Source organism: Callithrix jacchus, chromosome 8 (genome assembly GCF_049354715.1).
Source record: "Callithrix jacchus isolate 240 chromosome 8, calJac240_pri, whole genome shotgun sequence".
Classification (NCBI taxonomy): domain Eukaryota; kingdom Metazoa; phylum Chordata; class Mammalia; order Primates; family Cebidae; genus Callithrix; species Callithrix jacchus.
The window spans coordinates 79,656,248-79,673,838 of NC_133509.1; the positions used below are offsets into that span (position 1 = coordinate 79,656,248).

Below are 17,591 nucleotides of genomic sequence, written 5' to 3' on the forward strand. Positions count from 1 at the left end.
CAGGATGGTCGTGATCTCTTGACCTCGTGATCCACCCGCTTCAGCCTCCCAAAGTGCTGGGATTATAGGCGTGAGACACCGTGCCCAGCCACTCTTGTAGGAGTTTTATAGTTTTAGGTTTTACATTTAGGTCTTTACTCCATCTTGACTTAATTTTTACGTGTAGTGTAAGATGAGGGTCTAACTTCATTCTGTTACACATGGATATCCAGTTTTCCAAGCACCATTTGAAGAGATGATCCCTTCCTCATTGAATAGTCTTAGCACTTTGTTGAGGGCCATTTGACAAGAGAGTTTATTTCTGGGTTCTCTATTCCATTGGTCTATTTGGCTGTTTTTATGTCAGTATCACACTTGTTTTCTTTCTTTCTTTTGAGGTAGGGTCTGACTCTGTCGCCCAAGCTGGAGTATAGTGGCACAATCAAACTCACTGCAGCCTTGACTCCCCAGGCTCAATCCTCCCACTTCAACCTCTGGCTCACTTTTTTATTTTTTGTAGAGAATGGGTTTTGACATGTTGCCTAGGCTGGTTTGGAACTCATGGGTGATCTGCCTGCTCGCCCTCCCAAAGTGCTGAGATGACAGACAGGAGCCACCAGGCCTGGCCCATTTTCTTTCTTTTAATAGCTATTCTGTACCCTTTCCCATTTTATGTTGCTAGTTGAAAGTTGTTGTTTGTTGTTGAGAGTAAACTGGTAATAATTGACATATAAAGAATATGTCGGAATAACTCATTAAAAAATAACTTTATTATTTTGGCTCTGTAATTTATGAAGTAATTATCAAAATGATCTCTATAAGTATAAGGCTGATGTTCTTAAATCTTTTTACAACACTGTGATTGCAGGGTGTGGAGTAATTGACAGTCTCTGAAGATGCAGGGGTGTGGTAAATTTGCTGATTCCAGAAGAAACCCTTATGTCTCAAGTATGAAGTTAGATTAAGGTAGCTAGCTAATGACTCAGAATATATCAGTCTATAGTGTTTTTTGTTTTTAAACTGAGCTCTGAAATATAAAACCACATACTGGTGACTAATTTGCATGTGGAAAATTAATCTTGAAATGTATCTTTTTCTTTAAAGGAAGAGAGGGGGGAAAGCAAAATAAATTTATAAGTTACTTTGCCTTTTCCTAGGGCCAGAAGTGGTTAAACTTGGAAAAGTTGTGACATTAAGCATTCATTCAACTAGAAGGGAACTTAGTTTTTCTGGTAGTCTAATACTTTGGATTCTCTTTTATTATGCACTGACTAGATTTGCATTTTGTATAATTTCTTCTCAAATTCTTGTGTCCATAATCTGGCTCTTATGCTACTTATTCTGCTTTTACCTTTCTACTTTTCAGTACCAACCACTTCATTCTGGTCATTCTGTCTCTCACCTTTCCAGTCATCATTTCTACCTTCTTGTCTGCTGTCAAGAAGAGTTGTTTAATGGGTTGTTCCACATTCTAGAATAGTTTACCATTCTTTATCCATGATTCCATGATTTTTCAAAGTTAATTATATTTTATGAAGGTTTTCATCTATAGATTACTGTCATTTTCAAATCAGTTTTTTCTAATCTTTGACCTTGCTTCATTTGAAAACTTATCTCCAAATGTACGCGTGGTGTGTTTTGTGAGCTTGCTCTTTCTCTACATGGTCAATAGACCTTAGTGAGTGAGAACTTTATCTTACATTTATATGTCACTACAGGGAATGTAATATAATGCTGGACCTCCATCAGGCATTGAAAATTTTTCGTCTACATCTCCCCCTCCCCCTGTTTCCCAGTTTTTCCGTTCATATTTTCGTATATTCCCTAGAGTTACCTGGTTATAGCTGTTTCTTCCAGTGGCATTCAGATTCAAAAGGTCTTTTGATTTAACATTTAAAATGTATTCTTTCGTAGGAAAAAAAAAAAGGCTTCATACTGTTTTGTTCTTTTTCTTTTGTTCTTGTTTTTAGTAGAATCTTACTCTGTCTCCAAGGCTGGAGTGCAGTGGTGTGATTGTAGCTCACTGCAGCCTTGAACTGCTGCAGTCAAGTAATTCTCCCACCTCAACCTCCTCAGCTAGGACTGTAGGCACGCGCCACTGCGCCTAGCTAATTTTTAAATTTTTTTGTAGTGACAGAATCTCACTTTGTTGCCCAGGATGGTCTGGAACACTTGGCTTCAAGCGATCCCCCCACCCTGGCCTCTCAGAGTTTTGGGATTATAGGCGTGAGCCACCTTGTCTAAGCATGCTATATTTTGAAATGGTGAAAATATTTTAAAATCTCGATTTTGTATCTGTGTGACAGTTTCAGAGAGGTCACACACGGACACGCTCCCAAATGTAAAACTAATATGACAAACTTTTAATAACACTTTACAATGTATTTCACAAATATCTGATTTTCTTAGTTTACAAAGAGTGTATACAGACTGCTAAGAAAAAATTTAGTAATGAACAAAAAATATGGATAAAAAATGTGAAAAGACAGTATAAAAAAAGAAATAAAAATTTTACTTCACTCGTGAAGAAATGAAAATCAAAATGAGGTGCTACTTTGTTTAAAAAAATTAGATGAGCAAGTGATACCTAGTGTTGATGAGGATATAAAGCGATGGACAGTCTCATGCACTATTAATAGGTGAATTGGTTAGGAATTCATTTTGTCTCCAAGTTCCAGAAAACTTGTATATTGTTAGGAGTTTAAACAAATAGGAATTTATTTCCTCACACAATAGGAAGGTGGCATTTTGTTAGCAGCTTGATCATGTCAGGGTTGGTATTTCTTAATTGTCTTGGTCAATCCCTTATAGACTATTTTATGTACATGAGTTGTTTCAGATATGGTGAAATCTAAGGTAAGAATACATTGGTAGAAGGAAGAACCACATTAGTTGTGATTGCCCTTTCTTATCAAAAAAGCAGAATCTTTCTCAGAGCTCTGCAGCAGATGTTCTTTTCAGTTTTCTGGTCACTTATATGAGATAAAGTATATTGCTGCTTTGAATGAAATCAGTCTTTTGTTAGTAAGGAAATTACTAATAGTGAGAGGGGATATTGGGTAGGCAACTAAAAGTGTCTGCCAGATGACTAGTGCAACTTTTCCAGAGATAAATTGTCAGCATCTTCCCAAATTTAATACATGCTTATTATTTGATCCAGAATTACACTGTTCAGAGTTTACCCACAAATAAATAAGTTTCTGCTTTTTAGAATTATTTAGATAATTTGGTAGAAATATAACTTTCTTGACCCTTCCCTAGACCTCAGAATCACTGGAGTAGGTAAGGAATCTATATTAGTTTTAAACAGCTTACTAGTTGACTTGTTTGGAGCTAGATTTGCAAATTTTTGCATAGATGATAATGAAACCCAAATTTTTAAAGTTTGGTAGTCATAAAATTGTAAAAAAAAAAAAAAAAAGTATCCAGTCAAGCTATAGCTGGCTTTTTAAAAAAATAGCAGAAAAGTTCTCCACCCAATTCAGTTAAATAATTGCAGATAAGCAAAAGGAATAAATCACACATCTCACTTTTGTATGGAAAACAACTGTTAACACCAGCTGACAGTTTTATTGTATTTTATTTGGTGTAAATCCTTACAAATCTTTGAGTGCATGTATGTATGCATATATATGTATTTTTAAAATACTGGCTGGGTGAGGTGGCTCATGCCTATAATCCCAGCACTCTGGGAGGCCAAGGCAGGTGGACCACCTGAGCTCAGGAGTTCGAGACCAGCCTGGACCACATAGTGAAACCCTGTCTCTACTAAAAAAAATTAGCTGGGCATGGTGGTATGTGCCTGTAATCCCAGCTAGAGTAGCTGAGGCTGGAGGATCACTTGATCCTGGGAGGCAAAGGTTGCTGTAAGCCAAGATTGTGCCACTACACTCCAGCCTGGGCTACAGAGCAAGACTCCATTTTAAAAAATAAGAATTATACACACACACACACACACACACACACACAAACAAACAAACAAACACACGTATATATATGTATGTGTAGTGGATATTTTTCTGTATCAATGCAGATATACATATTTCCTTTTTAGTTCTTATTCCATTATATGAGTATACCATTTATTAAAGCTGTCTGTTTCTTAATATACCCTCCGTTTTTGCTGTACCACAGTGCTGGTAATGAATGCCCTGAAACAAATATATGACCTTTTCTGATTATTCCCATAGTATAAAATATGCTCAGTTGACAGTTGGTATGTGGTACACTCATCATTTTGGTTTATATCTTTATTAGTAAAGATATAATCCTAGGCCAGGCGCAGTGGCTCAAGCCTGTAATCCCAGCACTTTGGGAGGCCGAGACGGGTGGATCCCGAGGTCAAGAGATCGAGACCATCCTGGTCAACATGGTGAAACCCTGTCTCTACTAAAAAAATACAAAAAAATTAGCTGGGCATGGTGGTGCGTGCCTGTAATCCAGCTACTCAGGAGGCTGAGGCAGGAGAATTGCCTGAACCCAGGAGGCGGAGGTTGCGGTGAGCCGAGATCGTGCCATTGCACTCCAGCCTGGGTAACAAGAGCGAAACTCCGTCTCAAAAAAAAAAAAAAAAAAGGTATAATCCTGTTATATATTTATTGGTCATTTGCATTTCTTCCTTTGCATTATTGTCTTTACAGTTTTAATCATCTTTTTAATGAACTGTACTATTAATATATTTAGTAGTAGTATATTTCAGGTATATTTTAAGAGTAAATCAGTTTTATGGTCTGCTTAATTTTGAGAATAATTCCTCATTTAAAAAAAAACCAGACATGCTCTATAATTTAATGATTTGGTTGTCATTTAAGCTGTTAGTGAAAGAGATAGATGAAAGTAATTATGGAAAATATGTTGTGATACTACCTTAAGTGATAATTCCTTATCTTATAGCCTTAAAATTAGATGACATAATTTTAAATATGTTGTGCAGTTATTATCCAGACTGTAAGCCTTTCTCAAATATGTTTTTTAGAGGTAGGGTGGTGGTCTGTTGCCCAGGCTGGAGTACTGTAGTATGGTGAAAGCTTAGGCAGCCTCAAACTCCTGGGCTCAAGTGATGCTCCTGACTCAGCATCTCCTGAGTAGCTGGGACTACAGCTGTGTGTCACCACGCCTGGCCCTTTAAATGTGATTTTTATTCACTTTAAAAATTACTTTTTATTTTTAAAACCATAATTTGTATCTTTTATAATAAAATTGAAACCTAGCTGTCAGGACTTAAAATTCATAAGTATATAAATATATTTAAGCAATATGATTTTCTCTTTTCTAAAACGTTATCCCGCTAAGTGATGAAATTCCTTTTGAAATGTTTATAACCATGACCAGAATTTTTGTCAGTTTTACTTTTAGCCTGCCTAATAGTTATTAGAGATAGGCTGTTTTCCAGTGATGGATAGCAAGGTAGTATTCAGGCACTGAATCAGATTCTTACCTAAATAAGAAACATTGAATTTTATTTTATTTATTTATTTTTTTTGTGACGGAGTTTCGCTCTTGTTTCCCAGGCTGGAGTGCAATGGCGCGATCTCGGCTCACCGCAACCTCCGCCTCCTGGGTTCAGGCAATTCTCCTGCCTCAGCATCCCGAGCAGCTGGGACTACAGGCACGCGCCACCACGCCCAGCTAATTTTTTTTTTGTATTTTCAGTAGAGACGGGGTTTCACCATGTTGACCAGGATGGTATCGATCTCTTGACCTCGTGATCCACCCGCCTCGGCCTCCCAAAGTGCTGGGATTACAGGCTTGAGCCACCATACCCAGCTGAAACATTGAATTTTAAACAGTATTTTTTCATTAAGTGGCAGGCAGGGTTCTTTTTTTTTTTTTTTTTTTTTTAATGAATGAGGTAACAAATCCATAGTTATCTGGATTTTATTCAGATACCAACAACTAAATGGTAGTTTTGTCAATAATTTATAATTTTATTTATAATATAAAAGTTAATGAACCTTCTGATTCTGACTTGTAGGGGAGATTAAGAATCAAATTCATGTTTCTTTAATACTAAATTAGGGCTTTTTAAAGGGTTGTTGAGGCCAAATAATTTTATTGGCGTTTGAAAGATATTTCTCTTTTTGTGTTTCCACAGATCATTAACTGAAGACAAAATAAGTAGCTATGCAAAATTCTCACATGGATGAATACAGAAATTCTAGTAATGGCAGCACGGGCAGCAGTTCAGAGGTAGTGGTAGAACATCCTGCTGATTTCAGTACTGAGATTATGAATGTTACAGAAATGGAACAGTCACCCGATGACTCTCCCAATGTGAATGCATCTACAGAAGAAAGTGAAATGGCAAGTGCTGTGGACCTTCCAGTGACACTGACAGAAACAGAAGCAAATTTCCCTCCAGAATATGAAAAATTTTGGAAAACCGTAGAAAATAATCCTCAGGATTTTACAGGCTGGGTATATTTGCTTCAATATGTAGAACAGGAGGTTAGTAACTATTTAAATGGTATCAGAAGGAACAAATAAGTCCTATTAATTTATAATGAAACAATAGTCCTTATTTTATGATTAAAATCTACTCATAATTTTTCAGATGTTACTGAATAACATTAGGTAGATACATTTTTAGCTGTGAAAATAGCTTATAGCTTTTTTATGTTGTGGAGAGTCAGTGGTTTCAAAGCTTAATGTTTTGTAACAATCGAAGTATATGTGTGTGTGGAAAATTGCTGAAATACAAAGTTGACAAAATTAGTTCCTTTTGTTTCAATTGCATTTAGAAGGAAAAGGGAGCTGCTGCCTCTGTAGGTTTTTTTTGTGTGTTTTGTTTTGTTTTCCCAAGTGAAGTCAAGTTTATTAAGAAAGTAAAGGAGTAAAAGAATGACTTCTCCATTGGCAGAGCAGTCTGTGTATGTAGTTTTTAAGCCTGCCATTTATTTATATTTTTTAGATAATAACATTTGAAAGGAATAATAAATATTTTTTTGACAGAAATTTCCACAGTATTTAAATATGGTTTTATTTTTATCAGAATCACTTGATGGCTGCCAGGAAGGCATTTGACAAATTTTTCATACACTATCCATATTGCTATGGTTACTGGAAAAAGTATGCAGACCTTGAAAAGCGGCATGACAACATTAAACAATCAGATGAGGTGCGTACATCACTGAATAAAGTTATCTCCAATAGGTACTGTAAGCCAATTAATAACAAAACAAAGATTTTTTTTTTGGCTGGCAGTACCTACCTTTTGTGGTCAAACAATTTTTATAGGGTATTTATTTGCATTTGTCACTCTTGTGGCATTTGTAGCTAATATTTTCTCTCTTTGTTGGCAGGTGCGTTAAACCTCTACAGTTTGTCAAGCTTTGCAGTGCAAGCCTCTGTATTACACTGCAGCTTAACAAGTAGGGCAGGGCTTTTCTCTCACTTACATTTATTTCTCATTTTCCAAACAATATAGTTGGTTTGCTAGTCACATTTGCTACGTCTTATTGCATTTTTGGTCAGACGCTGTCATTGATGCTCTAATGGGTCTGTGCCCTATGGTCTGTAACCCAAAGCCTGCCCACACAACCCGGTCAGAATGCAGGGACTGCTGCGCTTTGAAGATCAAGACTCTGCACGTGGGGATCAGAACATTGCCATGTTCTATCCAACCTCCACCCAAATGGTAATGGTAGATTATTTAAACAAAATTCCAGTAATTAGTATTTCTAAGGTTCACCGGATAACACAGTGTTGCCTCTCTGTTAAGAAATAAATAAATATTTGAAGTACAGTTTACTGTTTTCTTCTTAGGTTTATCGGCGGGGGCTTCAGGCAATACCTCTTAGTGTTGACCTCTGGATACATTATATAAACTTCTTAAAAGAAACATTGGACCCTGGTGATCCTGAGACAAACAATACAATAAGAGGGTATGTGGAACATTGATACTCAAATGTATTTTAAGATACAAATAATTTTTCTGATGTTGATAATAGAGCGCATGAAAGCTAAGCTGGAAGTTTTAACTTTTCCATTGTTAAAAAAATAATACATGTAATAAACTTATGCTTTATGATTTGAAAATGTAGATGATAAAGCCCTCCTACCTTCCATACCCCTTTCCTTATGTCCCCAATTCCACTCATGGTTAATATCTTGGTGTGTGTTCTTTCAGATATAGGTATATGTACATATTTGTATGTGTATTTTCATATTGCTGTTTGACTTTTTAAATTTAACAATGTTTGGGAATCCCTTCCTGCTATATTTTTAACCATTGCAAAAAGTATTTTATAATGCCAAAGTACTATACTTTATTTCACTAAATCCTTATTTATAGGAAATAATCAGTGCTACAGTGAACATTGCTGTACAAGTCAATATTTTTGTAGAATGTACTAGAAATGGAGCTTCTGTCAAAGGGAATATACAGCTAAGTTTTATCAAATGTTCCTTCAAAAATGGTATCAATTCTTAACTCCCACAGTGTATGAAAATAATCATTTTCCCACAGCTGTGCCACATTTTTTTTTGTTTTACCTCCAGTAGCATCTCTGTTTTAGTTTGTTTGTATCTTGATTACTCATCCTGGTTTACCATCTTCTCATAAGCCATTTTTTAATTGCCTGTTGATAGCATTTGCTCATTATTCTTTTATATTATCTTTTTCTTATTGATGACAGTAATTTGTTAATGTATTTGTTTTTGGTTTTCAAAAAAGCATGTGCATATAGTTTAAGAACTTAGCTAATGTTAAACTGTAACAAAAAGTAACCCCTCCACCTCCCTTCAAGTATTTTAGCCCTTCTGGCATTTTCCACCGTGTGTATAACGGTAGATCTATATTGCTTTCTTTCTCTTTCTCTGTTAGTTGTAGACATTAGGTATCTGTTATGGTAAATGAGAATTTTAACCCACTTATACTCTGTTTTTCCATTCCTTATCTTTCCAGTTTAGCTACAGGATAGGTTTCAATAATCAGCTTCAGTATTTTTTTTAATCATTCTAAATCCATAAATAAGGATGAGCACAATGGCTTACACCTGTAATCCCAGTCCTTTGGGAGGCTGAGGTGGGAGGATTGCTTGAGCCTGGGAGGTTGAGGCTGCAGTGAGCTGTGATTACACCATTGCACTCCAACCTGGGTGATAGAGTGCAACCTTGACTCAAAAACAAACATTAGCTGGGCATGGTGGTATGTCTGTAGTCCTAGCTACTTGAGGCAAGAGAACTGTTTGAACCCAGGAGGCGGAGGTTGTGGTAAGCCAAGATTGTGCCACTGCACTTGAGCCTAGGTGACACAGAGAGACCCTGTCTCAAAAAATAGATTAAAACCTGTAAATATTTTTCATTATACTGCCCTTTCGTTTTATAACCTTTTGGTTTTTTTGTGGAGTTAATTACTCCTCCCCTCCCCGTCTGTTTTCATACCTCCAATAGCTTTGTAAAAGGCTTTAAGTTTAGCTTTCTATACAATCAGACCTGTATAAGTGCCATTTTTTTCTCTCCTTTGAGTTGTGTCTCCTGGAAACCTTTCTACTATAATCAGAACTGATCTTCTAATCTCCTGTACAAGAGTTGTCTTGGGATTTTCTTAATTATCATGCTTCTAGGAGTTACCTTTACCTCACTCCTGGGTGAGTTTATAAATAGATCTTACTCTTTCTTGGTTTCATGTCCAGCTTTTAGAAGAGTGTGTCCTGTAACTTCTTGTTAAAGGATGCTTGGATGAAAAAATAATTTTAAGGTTTGGTAAGGTATAGAATTTGGAGCTGAAAATTATTTTCTCTTTAGAACTTTGAAGGCATTGTTTTTTTTTTATAGCTCCTGCTATTGCTTTTGAGAAGTCCAGTACCATTCTTCTAGAATAGATTCTCTTTCTATAACATGTTTTCCTGTGGAAGCTTTTAGGATGTTCTCTTTGGGTTTGAGGTAAATACAGTTTTATAATGATGAGCTTTGATGTGGATTTTCTTTTTCTTACTGGGATTCTTGGTGGGTCTTTTTGATCTTAGGTTCTAATCTCCTTCTATTCTTAGAAATACTCTTATTATGGATATTCTTATTTTGACAATTTCTTTGCCTTGATTTTCTCTGTTGTTTTTAATAGTTGGCTATAGGACCTCTTCTTAATTATTATTTTCTTCTTCCTATTTTTCATCTCTTAGACCTTGTCTAGCTTTTTGAGGTATTTCTTGACCCTTGTATTGGATTTTAAACATCTTCTATCAGATTCTTAATATCCAAGAATCTTTCTTGTTCTCTAAATGTTCCTTTTTCAATACCCTCCAATTCTCATTTCGTGGCTGCATATCTTTTCGTTGTTTCTTTGACGATACGAAAGACAGTTGAGGTTTTCTTCTGTTCCCAGCACTGTTTCCTATGAAATTTTTCTGTTTACTCATTTTAATCTCTGAGATAATCTGATCTCTGGATTTCTGTTCCTATTACAGATTAGTAATTTTCTTAGATGAAGTTAGCTGGAAGATCCAGTAGATTTTATGCTTCTTAAGAAACATCAAGCAGGCTGGGCACGGTAACTCAGGCTTGTAATCCCAGCACTTAGAGAGGCCGAGGGAGGCAGATCACCTGAGGTCAGGAGTTTGAGACCAGCCTGGCCAATATGGTGAAACCCTGTGTCTACTCAAAATACAGAACAGCTGGGCATGGTCGCAGGAGTCTAATCTCAGCTACTCAGGAAACTTGAGGAAGGAGGATTGCTTGAACCTGGAAGGTGTAGGTTGCAGTTAGCTGAGATTGTGATACTGCACTCCAGCCTGGGTGACAGAGTGAGACTCTGTCTAAAATTAAAAAAAAAAGCTATATGGAAGCACTGTGTGTTTTGTATGGGGCATTGTCAGTTGGTCTGTAGGGTTTCACAGTAGCATAATCATGTGGCCACTCTGGTTTTTGCTGGTAGCCCAGTGATAGTAACCTTATATCTTATTCCTGAGCCAAGCAGTTTCTTTAGAAAAAGATAATTTGATTTATCTGGGGAAGGGAAACCTAGCTTCTGAAATCCCCACAGCTGGGCAGGAAAGTTGAAGATTTCTCACCATTCATTAAGCAGACCTTCTAAACATTCTGTCTTTATTTCATTACCTCCTTCTTCCCCTTTCCTCCATACTTTTTTCAGTGTCTGGTTAATTTTTGAATCCTTTGGGGTTCTGTAGGGACAGTAACATCTATTTCATTCTTTTGAAAACCCCAAATATGCACATGCATACATGCACAGACATATATAACATGCTCTTCTTTCATTTCTAAATTAAACATATCATTTATCGCTATATTAAACATATTTCCTCCAGTATTGGTATGTCCTTAACTTTGTTTATGGTGTCTTTTATCATATGGAGTTTTATTTTTCCTTAATATGCTGCTGTTTTAATTCTTACTGGTTTCTGAGTTTTGTGCCTATTTAGCCAAAAATGTATAAATCCTGTATTTTGTTCTAATTTTTTTATAGTTTTTTGCTTGTTCATTTATCTGACTTTAATTTCTGTCTGTCTCGAGATAGACGTTAAACTTTCATATTTTTCCGCTGTTGAATTAAAATATCTCCATATTATACACTAAATACTCAAACACATTGATCTCTTTTTGTTTTCTCTGCCTCTGTACTACTGAACCATTTTTCTGTTAACCTGGCGAGTGCCAAATGTGTAATTACTATAGCTTCCTAGTTTCTTATATTATCTTTCAGGAAAATGCCTGCTGCATTGTCCTTTTACAAAGACATTTTGCATTTTTGTATACTATATGAACAGAATTTGATTTTTCTTGTTCCACTCAAAATTTTTTAGAGCTTTTTTAAAATTGTGGTTTAACTTAGGATATTTTTATACTTAAAAAAAAAACTCTCTTGATTTTAAGGTACTTATCTTGAAAGTATGTATCTAAAACCTTTATTCCATTGGAGTATTAAATCCAGTGATTAAAATTGCATATAGAAATCTCTTGACATGACTAGGTATTTTAAAGTACTTTGTAACAAACCTTTTTTTTTTTTTCTTGGAGACAGAGTATTGCTATTGTCAGCCAGGCTGGAGTGCAATGGTGTGGTTTCAGCTCACTGCAACCCCACCTCCCAGATTCAAGTGATTCTTGTGCCTCAGACGCCGGAGTAGCTGGGATTACAGACGTACCACAACACCCAGCTAATTTTTGTGTTTTTAGTAGAGATGGGGTTTCACCATGCTGGCAAGGCTGGTCTCAAACTCCTGGCCTCATGTGCTGGGATTACGGGTATGATTCATTGTGCCCAGCCTGTGATAAACTTTAATGATAGAATTTTAGAATTGAGAAGGTCTTTTGAGAGGTTTAAAATGTATAGTTATTATCTTACAAGGCAGCTGGATTCCTTGATGAAAAGTTATTTTTGCTTGAAAGTATTTTTTTTTTTGAGACGGGGTCTCTGTCACCCAATCTGGAGTGCAATCATGAGATCTCGGCTCACTGCAACCTCTGCCTCCCAGGTTCACGTGTTTCTCCCGCCTCAGCCTCCCAAGTAGTTGGGATTACAGGCATCTGCCATCATGCCTAACTAATTTTTGTAGAGACAGGATTTCACCATGTTGGTCAGGCTGTCTTGAACTCCTGACCTCAGGTGATCCGCCCACCTTGGCCTCCCAAAGTGCTGGAATTACAGGTATGAGCCAGTGTGCCTGGTGAAAATATTCTTAAATTGAGGCGAAATTTGCCTCTCTGGAACTTCCTACTTGTTTTAGTTTTGTCTTCTGTTATAAATAAATCTATACAACAGACATTTCAGATTTAACAAATACTTAAATGTCTATTCCTACCTGTTTGCAATGTGTATATTTTGTATTTAATTTTATATAAAATAACATAAAAAGTACGTTTATCTATTCCCTTTGTTTTCTCATTCTTTTTAAGCAGCTGTTATATGCTTTCCATTATTCTACCTTTTAATCCCTACTTGCATAGGAAGCAGTTGAATATAATTTTGAAGTTAGCATTATCTTCTAAATTTAGAAATATTTTAAAAATGATTTTATCTTGGAAAGGTAACTTAAGAGTAATTTAATTTTTCAGAACTTTTGAGCATGCTGTTCTAGCTGCAGGAACAGATTTCCGTTCTGACAGACTGTGGGAAATGTACATAAACTGGGAAAATGAGCAGGGAAACCTGAGAGAAGTTACAGCTATATATGATCGTATTCTTGGTATTCCAACACAGTTGTATAGTCATCATTTTCAGAGGTAGGTGGGAAATTCTAATTATTGAAGCATCTTTGATTACTCAAATAATTAATTGGTAGTATTGAGAGTTATAATTCTCTTGAAATGTTATGTAAGCTTTTATTTGGTGGAAAGATGAATAAATTTTGTTGCTAATTATAACCTGCATGCTTGCTTTTGACATTTTTTCATATACCTAATGAAGTGTTTAGAAAATTTACTGTTTTTAGATAGAAGTTTCTCTTTATACATTTTAATAGATAAAGAAACGCAGGACTTCTGTCTTACCTAAGGTATTTCAGAATAGTGAAGGAATAATAAAATAGGACCTAATTGTTTATTTATGGCATTAGATTGACACAGTGCCTGGCACATGATAGATGTTTAATTTTTTTAAACTTAATGATTTGCTAAATATACATTCTTGGGATTGCTGTAACACCTTATATCCAAAACAGTGAAGGATGCCTCTTATATGGTAAATAATATCTATTTTCAAACAATCAGGTATCATTCCATTTTAATTTTCCACCCTGATTTTTCTGTTACAATTGGTATCCTTGTATTGATTACTGTTAAAACAACTAATTCTGTGTGTAATAATTGTGTCTGTTTTCTGCTTTATGCAGAATATCCCATCAGTAAGGATCCAGAAAGTCTTTCTGAACAAGTGGGAGGACTGTGTCTTTGCTTTTTTTTTTAAATTGGCGTGTTCTTTATTTTTGTTACATTTTTTATGAATAATATCATATAAACCTAGGTACTTTTTAAGTGAGTAATTTTCTAAATTTTTCTTTACTACCAAAAGTAGAAGACTTTGATGAAGCATTTGTAAAGTACTAAGGATCAATTTGCTAGAGGTAGAAGTTATACGAAGTTAGTTTAGAAACAGGAAGCATGTGGATATGAATATACTCTCTGCTTTTGATGAAATAGAGGAAGCAGACAGGTTTCTAAGGTATAATGACCTAGGAAGACATTTGCTGAAAGACATTAACACAAGCAAGAACTGGCATATGGAAATGTTTGGTAAATAATTACTGAACCCATAAGTACTTAAATTACATAAAGTACTTAAATAATTACTGAACACATAATTACTTAAATTTGATGGGCCAAAGAGGGTGTCTTTTCATAGGCTAGTTCTTCTATAATTTAAAGTATAGGAAAAATCTGTGACTTCAAGAACTTTACTGATGATGAAAAAAAAATATGTGTAGGAAACACACATAGCATTTTCTTTATCACAGACACTGTGCTGAGTGCTTTGTAACTCACTTTATAATTCTCTCAATAACCCAGTGAGGCAAGTACTGTTGTTCCCATTTAATGAAAGTGGAGACACAGAGAGATTAGCATATTTATCTAAGGCCACAGAGTTTGTAAGTGATTGGACACTATTTGGAACCTAGACAGTGTGGACCCCAAGTTTTTGATAGGTTCTCCTACAAGTCTTTTTTATTTCTAAATGAATAGCCTGCTAGGCTTTTATTTATTTTGCTTTAAGTTGTCAGTTACCCTATGCTTTTAAAAATGCATATATTCTTATAATAGATATTAGTGGGATTATATTACACATACTGATCTATAATCTGCTTTCACTTAATGCATTTAGAACCACTTTCCTATCTGTAGTAAACCCACAAGTAGTCTTTATGCATGCAATTCTTATAGTTTGTATAAGCTAACTAATTCAAATGACTAACTGCTTTGAGAACCACTGCTCTTTTTTTTTTTTTTTTTGGCCTAACACACGCCTCTTTCTTAAAGTCATTCATTTACCATTTGCTATGTACCTGTTGATAGGCTATTTAAGTTGTAGGAATGAAGGCCCAAAGCTGTGCGTAAATGGTGTTGCCTGTGAATTGGTCAGAAGGGTAGAGGAGGAGGTGTGTGTTAAAAAAAAATATATATTCTAAGTGCTATACAATAATAATGGAAATAATTTTATTGTGCTTGTGCATTAGGGTTTTATACTGGATATACCCTGCAAATTGTCTCTGAGATAGTCTAATTTTAAATCTTTAGCAAGAAGACTTTGTGATCTGGTCTAACATCCAAGTCCAATCCCTAGTAGTTCCTGAGCTCCAGACACACCTAAGTGATAACACTTCCCAAATGGCAGTGTTGTTTTACATCTTTTTTTTTTTTAAGAGACAGGGTTTCACTATGTTGACCAGGATGGTCTCGATCTCTTGACCTTGTGATCCACCCGCCTCGGCCTCCCAAAGTGCTGGGATTATAGGCGTGTGCCACCGCGCCCGGCCTTGTTTTACATCTTTATGACTGTTAATACCTTTTCCTCTTTCCACTTGTCTGGTAAACTCATATTCCTTGAGACCACACAGTTTTGTGTCTTCTCTGAAATTTTCTCTGGTTCACCTACATTGAGATATCTAGTCTGTCATTTGTGCCACCACTTTACCTATCTATTTACATTTATATTAGCACTAGTAACACTGCTTTGAATTTATGTCTCGTATATTCAACATGCCTGTCAGTTTCTGAGGCTTAATTCTTTGTATCTCTAGTATCTAGGAATAGAACTCAATATATATTAGACACTCAGCCAGTCTTTACTGAAAAATTATTAGCTTTATAATACAAAAGACTGCTAAAAATTACTGCTAAAAATTACTGCTTAATATGCATGTTTTGTCACTGTTTTAAAGAAGTTTCTGCGTGATGTAGCAATCAAGTCATTTTAAATTTATGTACTGTATTATTTTTATGTACTGTATGTATTTTTAAATTTTACCTTATTTTTTTAATTAATATGTTGACAATTTTGAGTTTTAATATTAATCTGTAATTAAATCTGTTTTTTCGTACTACATATTTGAGAGTTACTTTCTCATTTTTAATTTTTTAACATAATGTAACTTATGTTAATTTATTTCCTCCTGGTGCTGAAATGGGCCATTAGCCTCTGTATCCATTGACTCTGGAAAATTTAAATTAGATTCCAATGTTATTTACATTTTTTTTTTTTGAGGTGGAGTTTCGCTTTTGTTGTTCAGGCTGGAGTACAGTGGCTCGATCTTGGCTCACTGCAACCTCTGCCTCCCAGGTTCAAGCGATTCTCCTGCCTCAGATTCACAAGTAGCTGGGATTGCAGGTGCCTGCCACCACGCCCAGCCAATTTTTTGTATTTTTAGTAGAGATGGGGTTTTACCGTGTTGGCCAGGCTGGTCTCGAACTCTTGACCTCAGGTGATCTGCCCACCTCAGCCTCCCAAGGTGCTGGAATTACAGGTGTTAGTCACTGTACCTGGCCTTACATATATTTTTGAAAGTCTTAATTTAAGAAACTTGGAAAAAAATCTGTAAGGTTGGAACATATGGGACATAGGCAGCCAGTCTAATAATTAGGTTGAAGAGGTAGGCCTGGGTCAGAATATGAAAGACTGCCTAACGAACTATCAAGAGAGGGATGTTTGTTTGTTTGCATACTTTCTTTTTGTGTGTGTGTGCAGTGGAGAGATCTTGGCTCACTGCAATCTCCGTCTTCCCAGGTTCAAGCAATTCTCCTGCCTTGGCCTCCCAAGTAGCTGGGATTACAGGCAAGCACCACCACACCCAGCTAAGTTTTTGTATTTTTAGTGGAGATGGTGTTTCACCATGTTGACCAGGGGCTGGTCTTGAACTCCTGGCCTCAGGTGGTCTGCCCACGTCAGCCTCCTAAAGTGCTGGGATTACCGGGGTAAGCCACCATGCCTGGCCTTTTTTTTTTTTTGAGACAGAGTCTCTCTCTGTCATCCAGGCTGGAGTGCAGTGGCTCAATCTCAGCTCACTGCAACCTCCACCTCCCAGGTTCAAGTGATTCTCCTGCCTCAGCCTCCTGAGTAGGTGCGATTACAGGTGCATGCCACCATGCCCAGCTAATGTTTGTGTTTTTAGTAGAGATGGAGTTTCACCATGTTGGCCAAGCTGGTCCCAAACTCCTGACCTCAGGTGATCTGCCCAGCTCAGACTCCCAAAGTGCTGGGATTACAGGTGTGAGCCACTGCGCCTGGCCTGTTTGCTTACTTTTTAATAACATTTCTGATAGTAGTATTGAGGTGTGAATGGGAATTGTGCGACTAGAGGCTGTGAGGCTGTTTTAGGTTTATCCAGCTAAAAAGTGAGGAGGTGATGAAGATGTATTTAAAAGGTACAGTCAGTAGGGCCTGGTATCTAATGTAAATGTAAAGCTAGGTGGAAGAGATTGAGAAATTTAGTGGTTGACAGTACCATTAATCAATATTAGAAATGATGAGGGTATTCCTTTTCAGATGTCGATGACACACTTACTTTAAGACATTTCATATTTGAGGTTCCAAAGGTATGTTCATATTGTGATGGTGTACTTTAGCTCCTCAACCTGGTGTTTTTGATTAAAGTTTGTGTGTATACAAATTATTGCATGTTTTTTTATAAAATAGCAAAATGATATTTTCTTCAAAAATCTCTTTA

The 17,591-nt window shown here is 36.2% G+C and overlaps 1 protein-coding gene across 4 annotated transcripts in view; it reads left to right on the plus strand.

Moving 5' to 3' along the window:
* PRPF39 (pre-mRNA processing factor 39) overlaps window positions 1-17,591 on the plus strand; it is a 32,068-nt gene that overhangs the window by 4,921 nt on the left and 9,556 nt on the right. Inside the window, exons 2-7 of one of the 4 annotated variants that reach the window (XM_078334834.1) lie at window positions 6,074-6,426; window positions 6,971-7,096; window positions 7,281-7,349; window positions 7,453-7,615; window positions 7,744-7,862; window positions 12,991-13,158. In XM_078334834.1, the coding sequence (XP_078190960.1) occupies window positions 7,529-7,615; window positions 7,744-7,862; window positions 12,991-13,158 (374 nt within the window). In that variant the 5' untranslated portion in view covers window positions 6,074-6,426; window positions 6,971-7,096; window positions 7,281-7,349; window positions 7,453-7,528. Of the gene's footprint in view, window positions 1-6,073; window positions 6,427-6,968; window positions 7,097-7,280; window positions 7,616-7,743; window positions 7,863-12,990; window positions 13,159-17,591 lie in introns of those variants that run through there. The other 3 variants (XM_078334833.1, XM_002753854.5, XM_078334835.1) reach the window with 3 other exon arrangements.